At 40.6% G+C, this 25,335-nt stretch overlaps 1 protein-coding gene across 7 annotated transcripts in view; it reads right to left on the reverse strand.

The window, feature by feature from the left end:
- MARK1 (microtubule affinity regulating kinase 1) overlaps positions 1 to 25,082 on the reverse strand; it is a 141,503-nt gene extending 116,421 nt beyond the window's left edge. For 2 of the 7 annotated variants that reach the window (XM_040263251.1, XM_040263250.1), the window contains exon 1: positions 14,590 to 14,837. In XM_040263251.1, coding sequence (XP_040119185.1) covers positions 14,590 to 14,697 — 108 coding nt within the window. In that variant the 5' untranslated portion in view covers positions 14,698 to 14,837. Of the gene's footprint in view, positions 1 to 14,589; positions 14,838 to 24,914 lie in introns of those variants that run through there. The other 5 variants (XM_040263249.1, XM_040263247.1, XM_040263252.1 and 2 more) reach the window with 4 other exon arrangements.
- Between the last annotated feature and the right edge of the window lie 253 nt (positions 25,083 to 25,335).

Genomic DNA, 25,335 nt, shown 5'->3' on the forward strand with positions numbered 1-25,335 from the left:
TGGTTGGTGGGAGCTCACTTCCTTTATCTAAATGCAATGGTGGTGGTGGTGGTGGTGGTGGTGGTGGTGGTGGTGGGAGCAGCCACATTACACAGCTTCTACTAGATGCTTGGCACTCTTCTAAGGGCACAATATACATCCAACCACTTAAACCTCACAACAGCCCGAGAAGACAGTCACCAGTTATTCTATTTTACAGATAAAGAACCTGAAACGTGAAGAGATGAAGTGTCTTCCCAAGGTCACGGAGCTGCTGCTGCTAAGTCGCTTCAGTCGTGTCCGACTCTGTGTGACCCCATAGACGGCAGCCCATCAGGCTCCGCCATCCCTGGGATTCTCCAGGCAAGAACACTGGAGTGGGTTGCCATTTCCTTATCCAATGCAGGAAAGTGAAACGTGAAGTCACTGAGTCGTGTCCAACTCTCAGAGACCCCATGGACTGCAGCCTACCAGGCTCCTCCGTCCATGGGATTTTCCAGGTAAGATTACTGGAGTGGGGTGCCATTGCCTTCTCCGAAGGTCATGGAGCTAGTAAATGGCAAAGCTTGGATTTGAATACGCCCTAAACTCTGGAGTGACACTGCTTTTGTATCTGAGCTGGGGTATACAGAGGGTGATTCCCCCTCTTCACGAGGTGGACGGGGGCTGGTTGGCCTGTGTCTTATTTCTAGAGACACTCCTCCCTGAGACACTCCCCTAAACCCCAGGACACTCCCCTGGGAGGGCTTTCACTATAACTTGCCAGAAGACCTTACAAGCTGACCCAACTGAGTCACCAGGGGATACAAGAAAATATGGGCCTAAATTATATCTAAAAATATGGTATACTGTTTTAGAAACTTCCTAGTTCTTTCAAGTCCCCCAAGTACAAAAATCATATGGCAAACTCATGTCAGAAATGACAATGGATATTTGTTCTTTAAAACATTAAAATACTCCAGTAGTCAATGCTTTAGTCTAAGACTTTCAGTTTAGATATATTTACTAAGCTAACAAAATTCCATAATTTTCCTGAATATAATAAGCTAATAATCATATCAACTTAAATGTCAATACACTTTCTGAATAAATCTTTTAAATTATAGCAAAATTTTAACTGATGACTTATGAACATGAACATGAGGGGCAGGGGGAAATAATCTTCAAAACACCTCAGAAGTTCATTTTAAAAATGACCAGAATTTAAAAGGCAAATACCTTATCTACATAGCACCGCCTCAGATTCTTAAAGTACTTCAACATTTTCCAGAGTGCCATCAAGTAGCTACTAGGTGTACAGGACTGTGTGCCAAAGGGCTTCTGGAGAGGGTGTATTTTACTGACATATTCTTGCTATTTAATATGACACAGCAACAATTTCGAAAGGTTCTGAAAGCCAACTATACCAGCACCACTGCCTGACTGATATGGCCATCAGGAGTGGGGATCTCAGTCTCCAGGAGTTTGCAGCACTGCATACAGAACAGACCTAACGAAATCTCAGTACAGTGTGACAGGGCTGTCCTTTAAGGGCACACAAGGGAGAATCCATGGCGTGATACTCAACTCCACCAGAAGAGACGGCACAGTCTCCTGCCTGATAGACTCGTCCCTCCTTGGTTCTACCCCTCCTGGAGAGGAAGGGAAGGTAGAAGAAAAAGGTGGAACTACTCAACCAAGGTGGCAGCAGCCTTTTCAAGGCTTTCCTCCTCCACATGTTTTTTGGCCACTGGTCTTTAAGAACTTACTGAAGAATCAATCCCCATGTTTAAACACAGGGCCACTGTCACAGAACTTATTTCCCTCTAGCTTTGGTATTTAAGCAGTAAACAGAAAGAATCTAGAGTGGCCAGAAGGACCAACGGCACGACTCAGTAGTGCTATTCAGTCAACAAATAATTTCTGTAGAAAAAGGAAGTACCAAAATTCATGTGCGTGCTCAGTTGCTAAGTCATGTCTGGCTCTTGGAAACCCCACCAGGCTCCTCTGCCCATGGGATTTCCCAGGCAAGAATACTGGAATGGGTTGCCACGCCCTCCTCCAGGGGATCTTCCTGGTATACCAATGAGTGCCAACAGAAGGGGTAAATTATTTACCCAAGATAACTAGCTAGTGACTCATTAGAAGCTAAATAATGTTCCCCTTTGGGTCAACTCTATTCACTACTAATAAAAATCACAAAGACAGGGTGTCAAGAACAGATAATGAGTTACTTACCTCAAGCATTTGCTAAATCCTTGTCCTAAGCCCTTTACATCACCCTATTCTTCTGCCCTAAGTCTACAGAGGCTCTGCTTTCTGACCTACTCATTTTTTTAAGGCAACTCTGGGCTTCTTTAACCTTAGTCTCAATACCTACTACCATAGTGAAATGTGTATGGGATTTCACTATAAAATGTCAGTCTTTTCTTAACTAGCGTCAAAGAAATAACTATCTTGATACTTGTTATAACAGCAGGAAGAGTTTATTGAAGATTACTGCACAGGGATATTACAACAGGGGAGGGAGATCACCTCTGAATGCAGCAAAGACACCTGGGGATTTACAGCCAAGGGGCACAGGGAGGGTGTCAGTGGCAAAAAAAAAATTACTACAAGGAAACATCAAGGGTAGGGGGATTCTTGCTAAACTAGCCTAACAGGATTCTTACAGGTCAAGAATTTGGATATCAAAGATAGGGGATGAGAAACTTGATTAGATATCCAGGGTGGTCAGATAGCAAGAGATGGGGATTCTCTCACTTAACTGACGTCGGTGAACTCTGCTGAGACTGGACTGTGCAGGCTCTGCAAGGACAGGACAGACAGGGAAGCTGAGTTGAAAAGAAGGCTCAGAGGAGCCTAACTGAAGTTTGATCAAGGACCAAGACGGACTGGCATTTCTCCTTTACCAAACTCTTCTCCCAATAGGCCAAATTAAGTCTCCTATTATAAAATTTTTGTAAGTCCCCTATTAAAAGCTCTTTCATGAGCCATGAGAAAGCAGGGCATGCAATTTAAAAACTGGAATGTTTCTAAAACATGCCAGAATACCCAGAATACAAATCTAATCATGTTGACCCTTTACATGCATCACCCAAGGGCCACCAGTGTCCCCAGGACCACTTCTGCTGACTCAGGCTGCAGGGCCCTCACTAAATGCGGCCATTCCCAGGCTACTGTTTGCCTCCTCTGACTCCACATGCATAATGCTCCTTCAGCCCAATATTCTCTTCCTCCCACCAACTCAATTTTCCACAGAGCTGGCTGTTAGCAAAGGACGACTTACCTTCGAGCCTTAGTCCAAAGGCTATTAACTTTTCTTAAGCACTGCCTCCTGCTTTCCCCCACCCTCTTTCAGTCTGTGTTCTGACCACTCAGATGACAGGAGCTGTAACTTCCTACTGCACTTGTTTGTCTCTATGACTCTCTCTCCAGGCTCTGAGTCCCTCCAGAGCAGGGAGCAGGTTTCATTTGCCTTTGTATCTCGGTTGTCTACTGCTGAGCTGAAATAAACAGTAAAGGAAATAAAGAAAACCTTTTTTTTGGAACTGTCGAAGCAGCACTGTTGGCCCCCAAAGGAAAGGTGCTTGATACCATGTGCTCAGTCACTCAGTCACGTCCAGCTCTTTGCAACCCCATGGACGGTAGCCCACCAGGCTCGTCTGTCCTCGGAATTTCCAGGCAAGAATACTGGAGTGGGTTGCCATTCCCTACTCTGGGTGATTGTCCTGACCCAGGGATCAAACCCGTGTCTCCTGCATCTCCTGCACTGGCAGGGCAGAGTCTTTACCATCATGCTACCTGGGAAGCCCAAAGGAGAGGTAGTCATGCTTTAAAGTTTCAAAACAAACCTGACACCATATACCTTACAGGTAGTTCATTAAGATTTTGGTCCGTTTCTCAGCTTCTAACTTGTTTACAGCCTGAACTAAACTCACAGAAGCCAAAACAATATTAACTAGCACTTCCTCAGAAGAAAGAGGCAGCCCACAATCAAAGGCACTGTACAGGTAACTCCTTGATGTTGGCACCTTCCCTCTCAAACAGTTAACCACATAAAGCTAGGAGATAGGAGGAACACAAATTCCTCACTGTCCCCTCCTTCCACCCTCCACCTACAAACGCCACACTTGTACCTTATTATTTTCAAGCAAGACGATTCCAGTATTTTCTACTGCTGTCATCACCTACCAGAAGGACTGATTCATCATGTCTCTTATCCCACTTGCTTTAGTAACCAAAGGTAATTTTCCTTCCACTTTAGTCAAAAGATGGGACTTATTAGACAGTAACCATCAACATCCTCGTCATCATAACTCAGTGTTTTACAAAGTCTAGGTGGTAGATATCAGTATCAGAATTACTTGGGCTCTACCCTAGAGAAACTGAGTAAGAATATGGACTGGGAGAGAGCAGGGGTTAGGGAACGAGAATTTGAAATGGTCGCCCCAGCTGGTCTGTAAACTCACTATATTTGAGAAAAAATAACCCTGATTTATCAAAATGCTGAGGACCAAAAATGTGCCAAATACTATGGTAGGTAACATACAACATACACAAGTAATTTGGAAGTAATCACTAACCTCAGAAAACTTTCAGTTGAGTTAGGAAGATAAAATTTATACACAGAGGAACTATAGAACAATCTTAACCTTTATGATACAGAATGGCCTTCAAAATTTAGATCAAGTGCCCACTTTAAAATCTTTACGCACAGACCACTTTAAGAATACCGACACAAATTATACATGCGTTACTTTACTAACAGAGCTTGTACATAAAAAACATAAAACAGGTGAAAGGTTCTTGGAAATACACTAAAACTTTAGTGTAGAGCAAACTTTATAGTAATTAATAAACTATTACTAATATTATACAATATAAACACGTTTCCTGATTTTTAAAATTTTGGTTTAACAATTGGTGATACAGAGATTGAAGGACTGATTATAAGTTAAGCTTATGTCAATATTTAATTTCAATGGCTATCATAGATTTTAAAAAAATACCCCATACAAATAAAAGCAGCTCATTTCTGGTTACATTTATTTATTTATAAAGTCCACATTTCTATTCACCCACCAATTATGTGAAAAATTTTTATAAAAGTAATTTAGGAGATACCTACCTGATAGCAATCAGCTGTCCTTGAAAAGAAACTATTTTAACAATTGTAACAAATGGCTTCCACAGTCTACTAAGATTTTTTTTTTTTAATCTACAAGACTTATAAACAGCTTGGAAAACTGCCCACATTTTAAAGTATACAGATATGAGTATTTCAGATACATACAGTTTAGGGTAATAAATTATAGGAGTATAAAAATTTCTGAACTCCCATTTTCAAAAAACTTATTCCAGCCTTTCTGCAGTATAATAGGCAAGATACTGTAGTGGGTCCTCCAAGATAAAGCACACTTTTTAAAACGCATTGTTGAGCTTGAACGGAGTAAGAGAAACATCTAAGAAAAGAACAAAACAAACAAATATATAAAAAGCAAATTTCAGCTAAAAGCTACCACAAAAGCCAGCATTGCCATTGCCCTAAATGGCAACCCACTCCAGTGTTCTTGCCTGGAGAATCCGAGGGACAGGGGAGCCTGGTGGGCTGCCGTCTACGGGGTCGCACAGAGTCGGACACGACTGAAGTGACTTAGCAGCAGCAGCAGGGTCAAATACTAAGCCTTGGGCCCCCTACCAGGAGAGAGAGCTGAACCTAAAACACCCTCATTGAGCCAGGATCTCTAATAGGAGACTGAAGTGTACCAGGTCAGTAGGGGCTCCCATGAGGAGCAATCACAAACACAAACCCTCTGCAGAGGAAATCATCCTCAATTTAGTCTCCCAACTTTCACACAGACAAAAATGAGGCAAATATGAGTTCATCAGCAAAGATCAGCAAATACAGAAGAAAAAAGTCACAGTAAGTAGACACAAACAAGAGTATTAAATCCCCAGGGACTTGAGACAACGGAACATCCAGATACAGAATGTAAGGAACTACGTATTAGATGTTTAAGAAAATGTAGATTAAATCACAAAAGTAAGCAAAGATGAAAAGAATATTTAAAAAGCCAGACTGACCTAAGAGAAAACCTCAGAACTGGTAGAGAAGAAAAGATGAATTAACAAAACTAAAAATTCAACAGATGGGGAAAGAGAAGAGTGGAGCATGCATCCAACACTGGCTTTTCAGAGAATCGCCCAAGGGACTGGTTTCCATCCAGCTCTACTCAGGTGCTGATGGGAATTGGCATATGCTGGATGCCAAGTGGCCGCTGAGAACAAAAAGACTTGTCCGGTGTGTTGTGCTGCTTTAGAGTAAACCATGGTACAGCAGACAGACACCAGAGGGAGCAAAAGATTGCAAGCTGCCACCCTAAGAAAAAAAAAAATCCTAAAATTTCTCTAATCAGGAGTCTACCCAGACAAGTGAAAACGACAACTACAGAAAAGATTTGAGAGCTCTGAGAATCTCCAGCTGAGGTGAACAGCGAAACTCCTTTCTTGTATCAAGGCCGTACAGAAAGATTAGGAGAGGTAGCCATTTTTTAAATTGTGTGAATAACACAAAACTACAAGGAACATGAAAAGAAAATTAAGAAAACAAACAAAAAACACCATGATCCAATCAAGGAAAGAAAGAAAGTCTCTAGAAATCAAGCCTAAAGAAACAGTTGATGTACTACCTGGCAAAGGGTTCAAAATAACTGGCATAAAGATGCTCAATGAGCTTATGAAAATGACGCACAAAGAAAATAAGAATTCCAACAAAGATACAGAATCAGACAGAAGTTCTGCAGCTGAAGAATGCAATAACCAAACTGAAAACCTCATTAAAGAGGTTCACCCATCCTTGATCAAGCACAATAAAGAATAAGCAAACTTGAAGACAGGTTGCTTGCAATTATCTAGTCAAAATAAATTCCCTGGTAGCTCAGTGGGAAAGAATCCGCCTGCAATGCAGGAGACATGGGTTTGATCCCTGGGTCAGGAAGATTCCCTGGAGAAGGAAATGGCAACCTACTCCACCATTCTTGCCTGGGAAATCGCATGGACAAAGGAGCCTGGAGGACTGCAGTCCACAGACTCAAAAAAGATTTGGACGTGACTTAGCGACTAAACAACAAAACAAAATAACAACAACAACAACAACAAATAAAACAGAGCGAAGAAAGTCTAAAGTAAAAATGGGATGCCTATGGTATTTATAAGGACCAATATCTAGATTATGCGGCTCAGTGGTAAAAATTCCACCCAGCAATGCAGGAGATGCAGGACACACAGGTTTGACCCCTGAGTTGGGAAGGTCCACCAGAGGAGGAAATGGCAACCCACTCCAGTATTCTTGCCTGAAAAATCCCATGGCCAGAGGAGCCTGGTGGGCTCCATGGGTCAGAAGGAGCCAGACACGACTGAGGAACTGAGAATACACACACATCTACACTATGGGAGTCCCAGAAGATGAGAACAAACAAAGTGTAATTTAAAGGAAGAAAAATCCCCAAATATGGAGAAGGAAACAGATATCCAGATTCAAGAAACCCAAGAGAATTTAAAGAGCATGGACCCCAAATATGGTAAACCCAAAGATGTCCACATCAAGACACATTATAATCAAATTCTCAAAAGTCACAGACAGAAGTTTTAAAGCAGTATGAAAAAAGGGACTTGCCACACACAAATGAACCCCCAAAAACCTAGCAGTAGATTTCCCAGTAGAAGACTGGCAGACTAGGGGGGAAAAAGCACTAATACATTCAAAGAGGTGAAAGGGGAAAAAGAACAACCACCGGCCAACTAAAAATGCTGTACCTAGAACTGTCCTTCAAAGTGAAGGACAGACAAATTTTCAAAGATAAAAGCTAAAAGAGTTTATCACCACTAGACCTCTCTTTATTTTTTATTTTACTTTATTTTACTTTACAATACTGTACTGGTTTTGCCATACATCAACATGAATCTGCCATGGGTGTACATGAGTTCCCAATCCTGAACCCCTCTCCCACCTCCCTCCCCATACCATCTCTCCGGGTCATCCCAGTGCACCAGCCCCAAGCATCCTGTATCCTGCATCATCGAACCTAGACCGGCGATTCGTTTCTTACATGATATTATACATGTTTCAATGCCATTCTCCCAAATCATCCCTCCCTCTCCCTCTCCCACAGAGTCCAAAAGACTGTTCTATACATCTGGGACTCTTTTGCTGTCTCGCATAAGGATTATCATTACCATCTTTCTAAATTCCATATATATGTGTTAGTATACTGTATTGGTGCTTTTCTTTCTGGCTTACTTCATTCTGTATAATCAGCTCCAGTTTCATCCACCTCATTAGAACTGATTCAAATGTATTCTTTTGAATGGCTGAGTAATACTCCATTGTGTATATGTACCACAGCTTTCTTATCCATTCATCTGCTGATGGACATCTAGGTTGCTTCCATGTCCTGGCTATTATAAACAGTGCTGCGATGAACACTGGGGTACACGTGTCTCTTTCAATTCTGGTTTCCTTGGTGTGTATGCCCAGCAGTGGGATTGCTGGGTCATAAGGCAGTTCTATTTCCAGTTTTTTAAGGAATCTCCACACTGTTCTCCACAGTGGTTGTACTAGTTTGCATTCCCACCAACAGTGTAAGAGGGTTCCCTTTTCTCCACACCCTCTCCAGCATTTATTGCTTGTAGACTTTTGGATTGCAGCCATTCTGACTGGTGTGAAATGGTACCTCAGTGTGGTCTTGATTTGCATTTCTCTGATAATGAGTGATGTTGAGCATCTTTTCATGTGTTTGTTAGCCATCTGTATGTCTTCTTCAGAGAAATGTCTATTTAGTTCTTTGGCCCATTTTCTGATTGGGTCGTTTGTTTTTCTGGAATTGAGCTGCATGAGTTGCTTGTATATTTTTGAGATTAGTTGTTTGTCAGTTGCTTCATTTGCTATTATAGACCTCTCCTACGATAAATGTTAAGGCAAATCATTCAAATTAAAAAGACACTAAATAGGAACAGGAGAGTATCACGCATACACGCACATACATGGAATCTGGAACAATGGTACTGATGAGCCCGGCAGAGAATGGACTTGTGGGAAAGGGACAGTGGGGGAAGGAGAGGGCGGGATGAACTGAGAAAGTATCACTGACAAACATACAATACCATGTGTAAACCAGAGAGATAGTGGAGAGTTACTAAATAACGCAGGGAGTCTAGCCCAGTGTTTTGTGATGACCTAGAGGAGTGGGACAAGGGGCAGGAAGGCAGGCTCAAGAAGGAGGGGATATGTATATATAATAAAACAGATTCATGTTACTGTACAGCAGAAACCAACACACTGTATTGCTATTTTCCACCAATTAAAATAAATAGTAACAGGAAAGCATATAAAAAATATAGTCTGTCAGTAAAGGGAAATACATAGATAAATACAAAATTCTGTAATACTGTAATGATGGTGCATAATACACTTTAATTCTGATACATTAAAAAAGAAGTATGTTAAAAAACTAACTATAAATGTATGTTACTGGACACACAATATAAAAAGACCCAATCTGCACAATCAATAGTATAAAGTATTGAGGTGGGAGAAATAAAAGTGCAGAATTTTTGTATGAAATTGAAGTTATCAATTTAAAACAGACTGCTACAACTACGAAGTATTTTAGGGAAGTCCCATGGTAACCACAAAGAAAACACAAAAGATAAACACACACAGAAAAACAGAAAGGAATAAAGCATGTCACTACAAAAAATAAATCAAAATACATATAAAGACAGCAAGAGATGTTGAGACCAAAAAAAGAAAAATAAGACAAAACACAACAAAACAGCAACAGCAAAGTCTTCCCTATCAATGACTACTTTAGATATAAATAGATTAAACTCCCTGATCAAGTCAGAGTGGCTGAAAGGATTAAAAAAACAACAACAAAAAATTCCCAACTAGATGCTGTGTAAAGGAGCCTCAACTTAGATTTAAGGACACACATATGCTTAAAGTAAAAGCATGACAGAAGATATCCATGCAAATGGTAACCAGCAGGGGTGGCCATACTTATATCAGACAAAATAACTTTAAGTCAAAAACTGTCGCAAGAGACACAGAAGGACATCATAAAATGATGAAAAGGTCAATTCACCAGGAAGATGTAACAATTATTTATAGACTCAACTTCAGAGCACTTAAATACAAAGCAAACACTGACAGAAATGAGGGGAGAAATACACAGCAACACAGTAACAACAGATTTTACCACCTCCCTTTCAATAATGGATGCAACCCCAACAGAAGATCAAGAAAGAAAGAAAAGAGGACAACACTATACACTAGAGGAAGCTAACTGAAATAGACAGAACATTTTACTCAGCAGCAGAATACACATTCTTCTCAAAAGCACATGTATGTCTCCAGGCGACAAAATGAGTCTTAACAAATAGAAGAATATTAAAAGCATACCAAATATCTTATCCAAATTGATGGTATAAAATTATAAATTAATAGCAGGAAGAAAAAAATGGAACATTCACATGTATGTGGAAATTAACACAGTCTTGAACAACCAATAGATCAAGAAGGATATCAAAGAGGAAATTAGAAATATATCTTGAGGCAAATAAAACATATAAAAATGTATGGGACACAGAAATAACAGTACTAAGAGGGGCATTTACAGCAATAAATCCCTGGATTTAAATATATATGTATACAATCATCTAACTATAAGAACTAAGAGAAAGAAACCTAAGCCCAAAGCTAGCAGAAAGAAATTAAAACTAAAAGAATAGTAGAAATAAATGAAATAGAGAATAAAAAAAAAATAGAGAAGTCAACAAACAACTTTTTGCAAAGATCAACCAACGACTTTTTTTTTAACCTTGGCTAACTAAAAAAGAGAGAAGAGATGCAAATAAAATTAGAAATGAAAAAGGAGACCATTCAACTGATACCACAGAAATATAAAGGAACATAAAAGACTGTTATGAACAATTACACACCAACAATAACCTAGAGGAAATGAAGAAATCCCTACAAACACAATCTACCAAGACTAATCATAATGAAACAAAGTCTAGGGACATAGGTAACTACAAAGGAGAGTGAATCAGTAACCAAAAAGCTGCCAACAAAGAAAAGCCTGGTACTAGATGGCTTTTCTGGTGAATTCCAGAAAACACATGAACAACTTATACCCATCCTTCTCAAACTCATCCAAAAACTGAAGAGAGGGAAATGCCTCCTAATTCATTGTGTGAGACGAGCACGACACCAACACCAAAGCCAGAAAAAGACACTACAATAAAGGGAAATTAAAGGCCAAGAACCCTGATAAATATAAATGCAAAAATCCTAAGCAACATATTAGCAAATCAAATTTAAAAGCCTATTAAAAGATCATACACTATGACTAAGTTGGATTTATCCCCAAGATACAAAGATGAGTCAACATATGATAATCAGTGTAATACACCACACAGGACAAAGGATAAAAACACATGATCATCTCTACTGATGCAGAAAAGGCATTTGACAAAATTCAAACTCCTTTCATGATAAAAACTCTCAACTCTCTAGGAACAGGAAAATTACCTCAACATTACCTGGTGGCTCAGGGGTAAAGAATGCACTTGTGAAGCAGGAGACGTGGGGTCAATCCCTGGGTTGGGAAGATCCCATGGAGGAGGAAATGGCAACCCACCCCAGTAATCTTGCCCAGAAAATCCCATGGACAAAGCAGCCTGGAGGACTTCCGTTCAGAGTCACAAGAGTCAGACATGACTGAGTGACTAAACAACAACAAATAAAAGCCACATATGAAAAGTCCACAGTTAACATCACACTCAGTGAAAGTCCTCTAAAATTAGGAATAAGGCATGATACCCACTCTTGCCTCTTATATTCAACACCATACACTTGTCTCTCAGTATGCTTAGGAAATAGCTTCCAGGACCCCTCCCTCCATGGCTACCAAAATCCAGATGCTCAAGTCCCTTACATAAAAGGCAGAGTATTTGTATAGAACCTACACACATTCTTCCATATACTTTTATCATCTCTAGATTATTATTAAGTACTGTAATAGCACAATGTATATAAAAAGTACATAAATAGCTCAATGCACAGCAAATTCATCTTTTGCTTTATGAAAATCTGTAATTTTATTTTTAAAATATTCTTAATCTACAACTGATTAAACCTGTAAATGCAGAACCTGCAGATATAGAGGGCTACTGTACTGAAAGTCCTAGCCAAAGCAATTAGGCAAGAAAAATAAATACAGATAAGTGGGACTACTAATAATAAAAAAATAAGTAAATGGGACTACATCAAATTAAAAAGCTTCTGTACAGCAAAGGAAACAATCAACTGAGTGAAAAGGCAGCCTATGGAATGAAAGGAAAGATCTGCAAACCACATCCGTGAAAAGGGGTTAACAGCCAAAATATTTCAGAAACTGCTACCACAGCCAAAAAAAAAAAAAGTGATTTTTTTTTTTTGAGTAGATATTTCTCCAAAGATGTATAAATAGCCAATGGGTATATGAAAAGATGCTTGACATCACTAATCATTAGCATTAGGAAAATGCCATCAGGAAAATGCATGTCAAAACCACAATGAGGAATCACTTCATGTGTTAGAATGTGTTTATCAAAAACCAATACCAGGACTTCCCTGGTGGTCCAATGGGAATGCCACCATCTGCCAATGCAGGGAACACAAGTTCTGTCTTTGGTCTGGGAAGATCCCACCTGCCACGGGTCAGGTAAGCCCATGTGCCATAACTCCTGAAGCTCCCATGCTCTAGAGCCCACGTTCTACAGCAAGAGAAGCCACCACAATGAGAAGCCCCCGCTTACCACGGCTATAGGAAGTGGCACACAGCAACAAAGACTCAGAGCAGCAAAATAATAAATAAGAAATAAATAATGTTTTAAACTTTATTCTTAAAAAAAAGAAAATAACAAGTAATGACAAGGATGTGAAGAAACTGGAACCTTTGTGCACTGTTAGAGCGACTGTAAAATGGTGCAGAAAACAGTGTAGACATGCCTCAAAAAGTTAAAAATAGAACTACCACATGACCCAGCAGTCTCACTTCTAGATATTTATTCAAAAGAATTGGAATTAGTATCTCAAAGAGATATTTGCAGCATTACTCACAATAGCCAAGATATGAAAACAACCCAAACGTCCATCAGTATCTAAGTGTATAAAGAAAATGTGCAATACACATTCAATGGAGTATTTTCAACCATAAAATGGAAGAGAATTCTGTTATATGCCACAACATGGATGCACTTAGAGGACACTATTCTAAATTAGTCACAGAATGAATAATACTGCATGAGTTCAGCTGGGCCAAGATGGCAGAGCAGAAAGACCCTAAGCTCTACTCGTCTTAAGAACACACCAAGATCACAATGATCTGCACACCACCCACCAGTGAAAAAGATCAGAAACCCAGCAGAAAATCTACAATTCAAGGCATAAAGAAGGAAACACAACAAGACAGGTAGGGTCTATGGACTCGAAACCTAGTTAAGTCCCATACTCCCAGATGGGTGACCCACAAACAAGAATCATTGCAGAAGTTCTCCCATAGGAGGTAGAGGTCTGTGTCACATATCATGCTCCCCAGCCCCAGGTCTCATACCAAGAAGACAAGCCCCCAGGGAATTTGGCTTTGAAGGCCAGCAGGGCATAATTTTGGGAGCCCCACAGGACTGGGGGAAGTAGAGAATTCACCATTAAAGGGCACAGACAAAATTTCACACACTCCAGGACCCAGGACAAAAGCAGTTATTTGATAGAAGCCTGGACTAGACCTACTTGCTGACCTTGGAGAGTCTCCCAGGGAGGCAGAGGGTAGTTGCACCTCACACTAGGGATGGCTTTTACCTCATGAATGCTCGTGCTGGCTGGTGATTATAAGATCCTCCCTCTAACTCATTAGTACCAAGGCTTGCCCCCACTCCCAACAGTCTGTAGGCATCAGTGCTGGAAGGCCTCTAAGTAACTAACCAGCAAGGAACACAGCGCCACCAAACAGCAGACAGACTACTAAAAGGACCTCCTGAGCCCACAACAGCTATAAGCACACCTCAAGACATGGCCCTGTCCACCAGAGGACCCAGGACCAGATCCACCCACCAGCTCCAAAATCTCATATCCTAACTCCAGGAAGCCTGCTTTAGCCTCTGGAGCAGCCTCACCAACCAGGGGACAGACACTAGATATAAGAAAACCATAATCCAACAGCCTATAGGTCCAGCCTGTCCACAGCAGTCCAGACCCTGACCGGAGACCAGTTGGACCACCACCCTGCCCATTAGCAGGCCAAGTTCAGGACACCCCGACCTTATATCCAACTCAGTCAGGAACCAGACCCTCAACGGGTGACTGGACACCACCTCTGGGATCCCTAGGCCCTGCAACCAGACTCCAGGGTCCAATGCTGGCTGCCAGCAGTCCAGCATCAACCCCAGGACCTGGCTTCACCCACCAGTGGGCAAGCAACTGCCCCAGAATCTTCTGGATTACGACTCTGTCCAGCAACGAGCCAGTATAAGCTCTGGGGAACCTAGGGATTCCACAAACAGCCACTTCACGACAGTGCCGCTAACCTGCAGCCAGCAGCCTTTCCACGAGGCAGGGCCTAGCAAACTACTGGACTGGGAACCAACCAACACTATGAGACTGCCCGTACAGCCCACAACAACAGAAGGATCCATGCAGCCCTCATAGGAGGAACTCCTAGAGCAAACAGCTTAGGAGATGAGGACTTCATTCCTGGGACGCACAAGAAGTCTTCAACAAAAGGCCACTTCTCCAAGACTAAAAAATGTAGCCAACCTACCAGATACAAAAAATAAATAAATAAAATATAACTTAGGCAAAATGTGGTGACAGAGGAACGAGATAAAACTCTTGACAAAGGAACAAGATAAAACCAGAAGAACTACTACGTGAATTAGAGGTAAGTAATCTACCCAAGAAGGTGTTCAGGATAGTGATCATAAAAAAAATGATCAGAGAACTCAGGAAAGAATGGATGCAGAGAGCAAAGTTAGACGTTTTTAACAAAGAGTTATAAAACATAAAGAACAACGCAACAGCAATGAAAAACACGATAACAGAAATGAAAAATACAGTAAAGAGAATCAACAGTAAACTGAATGATACAGAGGAGCAGATTCGCGCGCTATAAGACAGAGTAGGGGAAATCACTGATGCTGAAGAGAAAAAAGTAAAAAGAATGAAAAGAAATGAGGACAGTTCAAGGGACCTCCGGGAAAACATCAAGCACACCAATATTCACATTATAGGGGTCCCAGAAGAGAAGAAAAAAAGGGACAGAGAATTTATCTGAAAACAGCATAGCTGAAAACTTTGCTAGCCTTGGAAAAGAAACATATACCCAAGTCCGCAAGGCACAGAGTTTCATAGGGGATTAACCCAAAGAGGAACACACAAAGATAAATAGTAGTTAAAATGACAAAAATTAAAGAAAAAGAGTACTAAAAGCAACAAGGGAAACGCAACAAACAATATACAAGGGAACTCCCATAAAGCTAGAAACCCTGCAGCCAGGAGTGAGCGACACAATATATCTAAAGCAGTGAAAAGGGAAAGCCCACAACCAAAACTACTCTACCCCACAAGGCTCTTGTTCAGATTTGACGGAGAGATTAAACGCTTTACAGATAAGCAAAAGCTCAGAGTTTAGCATGACCAAACCACCTTTACAACAAATGTTAAAGGAATTTCTCCAAGCAAGAAAAGAAAAGGCCACAACTAGGAACATGAAAATCACAAAAACGAAAAAGCTCATCAGTAGAGGCAAATATTAAGGTTGGAAATCATCCACACACAAAGCTAGTAGGAAGTTTAAAATATGAAAGCAGTAAAACCATCTATATTCACAATAAGAAGTTAATCTAGAAAATAACTATATATATATATATATATATATATATATATATATACACATTCAGTTCAGTTCAGTTCAGTCGCTCAGTCGTGTCCAACTCTTTGCGACCTCATGAATTGCAGCACACCAGGCCTCCCTGTCCATCACCATCTCCCGGAGTTCACCCAGACTCATGTCCATGGAGTCCGTGATGCCATCCAGCCATCTCATCCTGGGTCGTCCCCTTCTCCTCCTGCCCCCAATCTCTCCCAGCATCAGAGTCTTTTCCAATGAGTCAATTCTTCGCATGAGGTGGCCAAAGTGCTGGAGCTTCAGCTTTAGCATCATTCCTTCCAAAGAAATCTCAGGGCTGATCTCCTTCAGAATGGACTGGTTGGATCTCCTTGCAGTCGAAGGGACCATCAAGAGTCTTCTCCAACACCACAGTTCAAACGCATCAATTCTTCGGCGCTCAGCCTTCTTCACAGTCCAACTCTCACATCCGTACATGACCACAGGAAAAACCACAGCCTTGACTAGATGGACCTTATGATATCAAAAAAAGTAACTTTGAGGGAAGGAGTACAAAGGCAGAGTTTTAAAACTGCATTTACAATTAAGAGACTAGCAAATTAAAATAATCGTGTGTGTGTGTGTGTGTATAGCTAGATGAAAACCTCATGGTAACCACAAACCAAAAAATTTTAATAGATATACACAAAATGTGTGTATCTATTTTGTGTCATCAAATCACAAAAAAAAAGAAAGTGGGGGAAAGAGCTATAAAAACAACCCAAAACAAGTGACAAAATGGCAGTAAGAACATACACATCAATAACTGTCTTAAATTTAAATGGACTAAATGTTTTCCAAACAAAAGAAATAGAATAGCTAAATGGAAACAAAAACAAGACCTGTTTATATGCTGTCTACAAGAGACTCACTTCAGATATAAAGACACTCAGAATGAAAATGAAAGGATGAAAAAAGGCATTCCACGCAAATGGAAATTTAAAGAAAGCTAGGGTAGCAATGCTTACATCAGACAAACTAGACTTTAAAATAGAGACTATTATAAGAGACAAATAAGGACACTACACAGTGATCAAGGGGTCAATCAAACATGAAGATATAATCATTGTAAATATATGCACTCGACGTAGGAGAATCTAAATACTTTGAGCAAATATTAAATGACACAAAGGGAGAAATCAACTGTAACACAGTAATAGCAGGGGACTTTAAAACCCCACTGACCTTAATGGATCATCTAGATAGAAAATCATAAGGAAACATTGGCCTTAAATGACCCAACAGACCTAAAGCAGATCACCTGTTAGGCTACAAAACAAGCCTCGGTAAATTTAAGAAAACTGAAATTCTATCAAGCATCTCTTCCGACCACATTATGAGACCGGAAATCAACTATGAGAGAAAAAAACTGCGATACAAACATGTGGAGGCGAACAATATGCTACTAAACAATCAACAGATCACTGAGGAAATCAAAAGGAAATAAAGCATCTCAGAAAACAATAAAAATCTCAAATAAACAAACCTTACACCCAAAGCAACTAGAGAAAGAACAAAGCCCAGAGTTAGTAGAAAGAAAGAAATCATAAAGAAAAGAGTAGAAATAAATGAGACACAAAGAAAATAATAGAAAAGATCCATGAAACTAAAATCTGGTTCTTTGAGAAGATAAAGCTTATAAACCTTTAGCTAGACTCATGGAGAAAAAGAGGAAGAGGACACAAGCCATCAAATTAGAAATGAAAAAGAAGACACTACATCTGACACCACAGAAATACAAAGGAGCGTGAGAGACTACTAAAGGCAACTACACGCCAACAAAATGCAGGACCTAGAGGAAACGAACAAATGTCTAGGAAGGCACAGCTTTCCAAGATGGAACCAGGAAGACACAGAATTATGAACAAATCAATCACAAGTAATGAAACTGAAATTGTGATTTAAAAGGAATATAAATGGGTATAGCCAGTATGGAGAACAGTATGAAAATTCTTAAAAAAAAACTAAAAAGAATATCATATGCTCCAAATCACTGCAGATGGTGACTGCAGCCATGAAATTAAAAGATGCTTACTCCTTGGAGGGAAAGTTATGACCAACCTAGACAGCATATTAAAAAGCAGAGACATCACTTTGTCAACAAAAGTCCATCTAGTCAAGGCTATGGTTTTCCCAGTGGTCGTGTATGCATGTGAGAGTGGGACTAAAAGACAGCGGAGCCCCGAAGCATTGATGCCTCTGAACTGTGGTGTTGGAGAAGACTCTTGAGAGTCCCTTGGACTGCAAGGAGGTCCAACCAGTCCATCCAGAGGGAAATCAGTCCTGAGTGTTCATTGGAAGGGCTGATGTTGAAGCTGAAACTCCAATACTCTGGCCACCTGATGCGAAGGGCTGACTCACTTTTAAAGACCCAGATGCTGGGAAAGATTAAGGGCAGAAGGGGATGATGGAGGATGAGATGGTTGGATGGCATCACCAACTCAATGGACATGAGTTTGGGTGGACTCCAGGAGGTGGTGATGGACAGGGAGGCCTGGCATGCTGTGGTCCATGGGGTCGCAGAGTCGGACATGACCGAGCGACTGAACCGACTGACTCATGATCCAGCAATCCCACTCCTGGGCATACATCCACAGAAAACCATCATTTGAAAAGATACATGCACCTCACTTTTCACTGCAGCACTATTTACAATAGCTAGGACATGGAAGCAACCTAAACATCCATCAATACAGAAATAGATAAAGAAGATGTGGTACAAATATACAATGGAATATTACTCAGTTATAAAATGGAATGAAATTGTGCCATTTGCAGAGACATGGATGGACCTAGAAACTGTCATACAGAATGAAATAAGTCAGAAAGATAAAAACAAAACCATATACTATCACTTACATATGGAATCTAGAAAAAGGACACAGAGGGACTTATTTGCAAAACAGAAATAGAGATATTTATGTAAAGAACAAACATATGGCTACCAAGGCGGGGATGGGGAGTGGTATGAATTTCTAGGTTGGGTTTGACGTGTGTGTGTGTGTGTGTGTGTGTACACACACACTATGTATAAAACTTATAATTAGTGTGTGTGTGTGTGTGTGTATACACACACTATGTATAAAACTGATAATTAATGAGAATCTACTATACAGCCCAGGGAATTTCTAGGTTGGGTCTGACGTGTGTATATATATATATGCATGTGTGTGTGTGTGTATACACACACTATGTATAAAACTGATAATTAATGAGAATCTACTATACAGCCCAGGGAACTCTACTCAGTGCTCTGTGGTGACCTAAATGGGAAGGAAATCCAAAAAAGAGGGGATTATATGTATAGCTGATGTACCTCGCTGTATAGCAGAAACTATTAATAACACTGTGAAGTAACTATACTTCAATAAAGATTAACTACAGAAAAAAAAAACTAAAAATAGAGTTACCACATGATCCAGCAATCCCACTCTTGGGTATATGTCCAAAGAAGATGCAAACTTTAATTTGAAAAGATACATGTAGCCCAATTTTCACAACAGCGAAGACATGGAAGAAAACCTAAACAGCAGTCAACAAATGAATGGCTAGAGAAAATGGAGTATATATGCACAATGGAATATTACTCAGGCATAAAAGAAGAATAAAATAATGCCATCTGCAGCAGCAACGTGGATGAACCTAGAGATTATCACACCAAGTGAAGAAGTCAGAGAGAGAAAGACAAGTATCATATGGTATCATTTACATGTGGAATCTAAAAAAATGATATAAGCAAAGTTATTACAAAACAGAAACAGATTCACAGACACAGAAAACAAACTTATAGTTACCAAAGGAGAAAGCGGGGAAGGGAAAGATAAATTAGGAGTCTGGGACTAACAGATACATATACAAAACAGCTAAACAACAAGGACTTACTTTATAGCACAGGTAACAATAACCTATCATGTAAAAGAATCTGGAAAATATATGTGTGTATGTGTCATATATGTACATACATATATAACTGAATCACTTTGGTATACACCTGAAGCTAACACAATATTATAAATCAATTGTATTTCAATTAAAAAAATAAAAAGTAATTAAGACATGGAAGAGTTAAGGTCCAACATAATCTAATCAGAGTACCAAAATAAAATTCTAAAGAGACCAGAAGCAAGGCCATGTTTAAAAAAATAATAGTTGATAAGTATCCTAGTTTTTAATTTAAAAAAATAGGAATCCAAAGACAGGAGATGCAAACAGGAAGAAAAGAAATCTATACTTAAATACACTGTAGTGAAAGTATAACACTTAAGAAAAAGAGAATCTTAAAAAAAGAGGGAGAGAAAAGACACCAACATACTGGCAGATGACTTCTGAACAGAAGCAATGGTAATAAGTAGACAATGGAAAAGCAACTCAGAATTGGAGACTGAGCAAGGCTGTCTTTCAAGAAACAGGCAAAATATATTTTTATATTAAAAAAAAAGTTATGATAATATCACCAAAAGATATCTATAAACAAAAGGGAAAATGACCTCCAAAGGAAAACCCGAGATGGAAAAGAAATGGCAAAGAAATAGTCATTTTAAAATATGTGGCTGATTCTAAACAACCTAAGATTTAGAGGAGGAGGGGAGGGAGAGAAGGAGGGGAGTTAATAATAGCATTGAGGTCAGAAGGAAGATGATAGAAGGCAAAGACAGTTTTTTTCTCACAATGGATGGTCCTGCATACCCACTCTGGAAACTAATGGTATGGACTATACATACACAGATGTTCAGTTACAGCAGAGAGCAATGTTGGCTACAATCATTTCAAAAGTCTTCTTAAAGAAAGTTTGGGACAAAGGGAAAACAACAAAGGTTTCTTTGAGCAAAGGTTCAGGAATCAGATAAGCATGGCATACCTTGTTCTTCCTCTAATTATCTCATATCATCCTGAATGTTCTTTTAAAATCTCTGAGACAGAAACAAAACAAAAGCCTGAAGCAATAGCATGAGCACAGCAACGGTAGAAGACATCAGAGATTGGTTATGACCTTGGGCAGGTCACTTCACTCTCCGAGGGCTTTGTAGTATGTTCCCTTCCCACTGTTACCAATATATTTTGATGACAAAGGAAAAAATTCAAATGGGGAATATTATAGGACTGCTCTCTTATATATGCCAGTCATTGTGCAGTCATTGTGCTGGCACTGGAGATACACAACAAAGGAGACAAAGTAAATCAGCAATTAGAAGGCAATGTGATAGGTCCTGTGACATGTGAGGTATGCACATGGTACCGATAAAACCCAACAGTAGTGGCAAAAGCATGCTTCTCTCCTGCCTTTTCACATGAAAGTGAAAGTGAAGTTGCCCAGTCGTGTCCAACTCTTTGCAACCCTATAGACGGTAGCCTACCAGGCTCCTCCGTCCATGGGATTTTCCAGACAAGAATACTGGAGTGGGTTGCCATTTCCCATTAGGCAAACTACTGGCGTCCACCTTAGTAGTACCATTATGGTCACCATAGTGAATTTCGGATTTTTGAAAAGAATCATCATCAAGAGTTTTGTTATTAAAAGTTTCAAGATAAATTTATCCAAAGTCCATTTTACAAGATCCCAAGAAGGAATCAAGTTAATTTCCTTCATACTGATCAAAATTTCACAACAGAAAGCTAGCTGGGACACTTTGGATCCATAACAATCAGCAAAATTAGTTTTCCTAAAACATGAAAAAAAAATTGTTTCCTAAAACATATTTCAGGAAAATTGTTTAGAAAATTTGTGTAGAAAAACTGTTTCCTAAAACATGAAAAAAAAATTGTTTCATTTAAAAGCACAAAAGAGTAATGGCAATAAATTCTCTATATCCATGCTGCAATTATCCAAGTATAAGCCAACAGAGGTAAAATAAGGAAATATCCATTCAAATACCCATTCTCTTTCTGGACTTATTTACAACCTAAAATCAAACACATTTTGCAGAAATTAATTCTACGATATTCAACATATGTTTTCTACTTCACTAGGAAGTACTCATTGCCTTTAAAGTTAATCATCAGTTGTTCTATTGTATTTAGCCATTTGAGGCCTATTGACAATGCACATATAAACCCTTCATCTAAGAAAATACTCCTGAAAAAACACACAGAATGTTCTCAAAGAAAAGCAATTCTTTCTCATTCTACTATACACTAGTAGTAAAGAGGAGAATATTTACTATTAATGTTACAGTGCTATAACATCAGTCTTCTGAATTGTTTTATATATAATATTAATGTTTACTTATATACCCTCAATATATATTAGTGAAGGGTAGATACTACATATTCCCAAAGATACCAAATCCATTCATGTATAACTAAAATGTTTATAACAAGTGCAAATGATAATAAAATTAAAAGGTTCTTTAATTTTTTTGTTTAAACTATTTTTAGCAATCATAAAAGGTGTTTAGTTAGGTCCTTAATATTCCAAAAGGCTTACCAGCATTTGATAGTCACGCGAATGTAAATTTTTCACAATCTTTTTTTTTTTTAATGTCAATTTCACTGAAAACAGCTACAAACAAATGTTCATTTTGATTACTATACTGGTCTTTGTATATTAGCTAACAAGTAGATTTGTTGCTTTATCTCACTGATGACAAGTAAGCAAGAATGAGTAATGACATTTACTACCAACCAGAGAATAGACAGAGACACGAATGGTGATTCAATAGCCATCACTGGTGATCCCACTGATTAAAAACCTATAGCACCTATAAAACAATTCAGCCATATTTACACACAGCTTTCTACTGTACATTATCTCTTTGGGATTCTATTTACCTTCCTTCTTAAGTTCCTTGAGGGGAGAGGCCTCGTCTTAAATGTTAATACTACCTCCGCACCCCTTGTAGCTCAAAAAGAAAACTGAGTGCATACTTGCTGATAAATTAACAGCTATAGTACAACAGATACTTTCCATGGCAATCAGGAGAAAATCAGCATGTGGGAGAAGACAGCCTTAGAGAGTATAGTTATGCACAACAGAACCAACAACAAGGGACAAGATCATAAAAGCAACTTAGAAAAATGATGTCCAGAAACAGAGCAGATGAGTTTACAAAGCATATTCATTTTCAGAAGCAAAATGTAGTACACTGCTATTGCTTAACTGAACTCCCCCCTTTTTCTGGTTTACATGAGATGCTGCATTTTGTACTATTCCCTGATATTTGTATAATGCTATCTCATGTCTGTATAAAGCAGACATCAGACTCTGGAAAAAGCTGTACTAGTCACAATCCAAAAGAAAATAAGAACAATGTATTTTTCCACCTATATTAGGTTAAAAACACAGTGTTTTCCTCATAAAAGCAAAGGTCATCATTTACCTACTTTTCATTCATACTGAATGACACTGTTTTTTGAAGATTTTCTATTAGAAAACTCCTGTACCACCTTGGCTTTAAAATCAGCTTTAACCCAGTTTTGCGTCTTTTCCCGTCATCTTCTTCAATCTCTCAACCAAAATGATGTATCAATTATATTTTTAAAAACAGGCTTTTAAAAAACAGTTATGTTGTAAACTAAGTTATAATTTACGGTGTCAGCAGCCTGGCACTGTATCTTTACCATCTGAAATGCAGGACACTAAACAGCACATAAGCATACTCTGAAATTTCTTGAATCTTCGACAGCCTCTTACCAGAATTTCGTCTCCCTTCTATCAAGTTTCTGCGTTCCTCTATGCTCCAAGATTAAATAAACTGTTTATATACCTCCCTCCAACACCCTGGCGGTGAGTTTGTATGTCTTCTCTCTTGTATCTTTTGTCTAAGAATGCCAAAGCCCTTCATTATTTTATTTTACCAACCCTATGAAGCCTCTCCAACCAAGAGCTGGAGAGTCACGGAGTTGACTTGACAGAGATTGGACAGCAGACCAAAACTTAGTACCCCTCTAAGGGGTACTCAAAACCGGTCAGAAAAATCAGCCAAGGCCCTCTTTACAGGTCATGAGGGCTTTAAAAAAAAAAAAAAATTTTTTTTTTTAAACCCTTTGCCACAAAGGAACTCATGCATTCACACACAATTGTACTTTTCAGAACATGGAAATACAACTATTTGGTTCTTTCGGTTTTCAGAAGTTTAAACACCGGGGACAACGGCAGCGAGATGAAAACTCCTGAGGGCAATTTGATCAAAGGCACAGAAAATCCTTCCTTCAAAGAAATGCACCTTGTGACACTCCGAGGAGGAGGAGAAGAGGTATTTAAAGTAAAACCTGCCCTGAATTATCACCACTGACTCGAGGAAGAGAAGTAAAAGCCGTTGGCTTCACTGGGCTTTTTAAACATTTTGCCGTCACCCTGGGCCCACAGAAGCGGGTGGTGAAATTCTTCCACTCATTTCTATGGAAGAGTATCACACAGCAGTATAAACTCACACCCCAACACACACACACACACACACACAAACACACACATCCGTCTCTACTCCCCTTCTCGTCCCTTCCATCCCCGACCGTTCCCCTTTGGTGCCCAAGACCCAACTGTGGACCTAATGTGATAAAAAGCAAAGTCATGGGGCAATGCAGGGGGGTGGGGTGCAAAGGACCGAAAGAGCCAGAAAAGCAAGGAGAGAAGAGGCAGTCGGCCGGCTCGTCTGTGATCATAAAGCAAACATTCGGGTGGGGAATACGGAATGCCGAGTGGAAATAAAGCCCTCTGGGATGCCCACTCTGCCATCTCCTTGTGCCTCTCTGCCCTCCATCACCCCATCCTTCTCCCGGAGGACCACCTCCGCGGGGAGGGCGCCACCGACGGCGCCCCCCAACCCTCACCCTTCAGAGGAAAGCAGCGAAATGGGGCTGGAAAGGAGGACAGGGGCTGAGCCGGGGGGAGAGGGTCACGCCGGGCTCCGGGTGGAGACCCTGCGGCGGGTGGCCGCCCTGAGGACCCCGGGCGGCCCACGCGGAAGGTGAAGCGGCGGTCGGGGGGCAGCGCCCGGCCCCACCGCTGCCGGGGAGGCTCCGGCTACTCACGTTCTCCGTGTCCCGCTCGTTCACCGTCGGCAATGGCGTCCGGGCCGACATTTTGTGCGGGCGGCGGGGTCGGGCCGGGGTCTCGCGGGCCGGGCCGGGCCCGGGCTTGCTGCGGGCCCCGGGGGCGAGAGGCAGGGGTTGCGGCCGCTTCGCGCGAAGCCGGGGCCGGGCCGGGGAGAGCGGCTCCCGCAGGCCGCGGGCGGTGCAACAAGCGGCCGCGGCGGGGGAACGGGGGGGACAGAGGACGCGGAGGAAGAGGAGGGGGAGCCGCTTCCCGCGGCGGCGCCGCCGGGGGGACGCGGGCCGGGGCGAGGGAGGGCTCCGGGCGAGGGCGGTTGCCCGGCGCGGGGCCGGGCGGCGAGGCCGGCGGGACGCGACGCCGAGGCTGGGAGGCGGGGCGGGAGCCGGAGAGGGGCGGTGA

This window comes from Oryx dammah, unplaced genomic scaffold (assembly GCF_014754425.2).
Source record: "Oryx dammah isolate SB20612 unplaced genomic scaffold, SCBI_Odam_1.1 HiC_scaffold_21, whole genome shotgun sequence".
Classification (NCBI taxonomy): Eukaryota; Metazoa; Chordata; class Mammalia; order Artiodactyla; family Bovidae; genus Oryx; species Oryx dammah.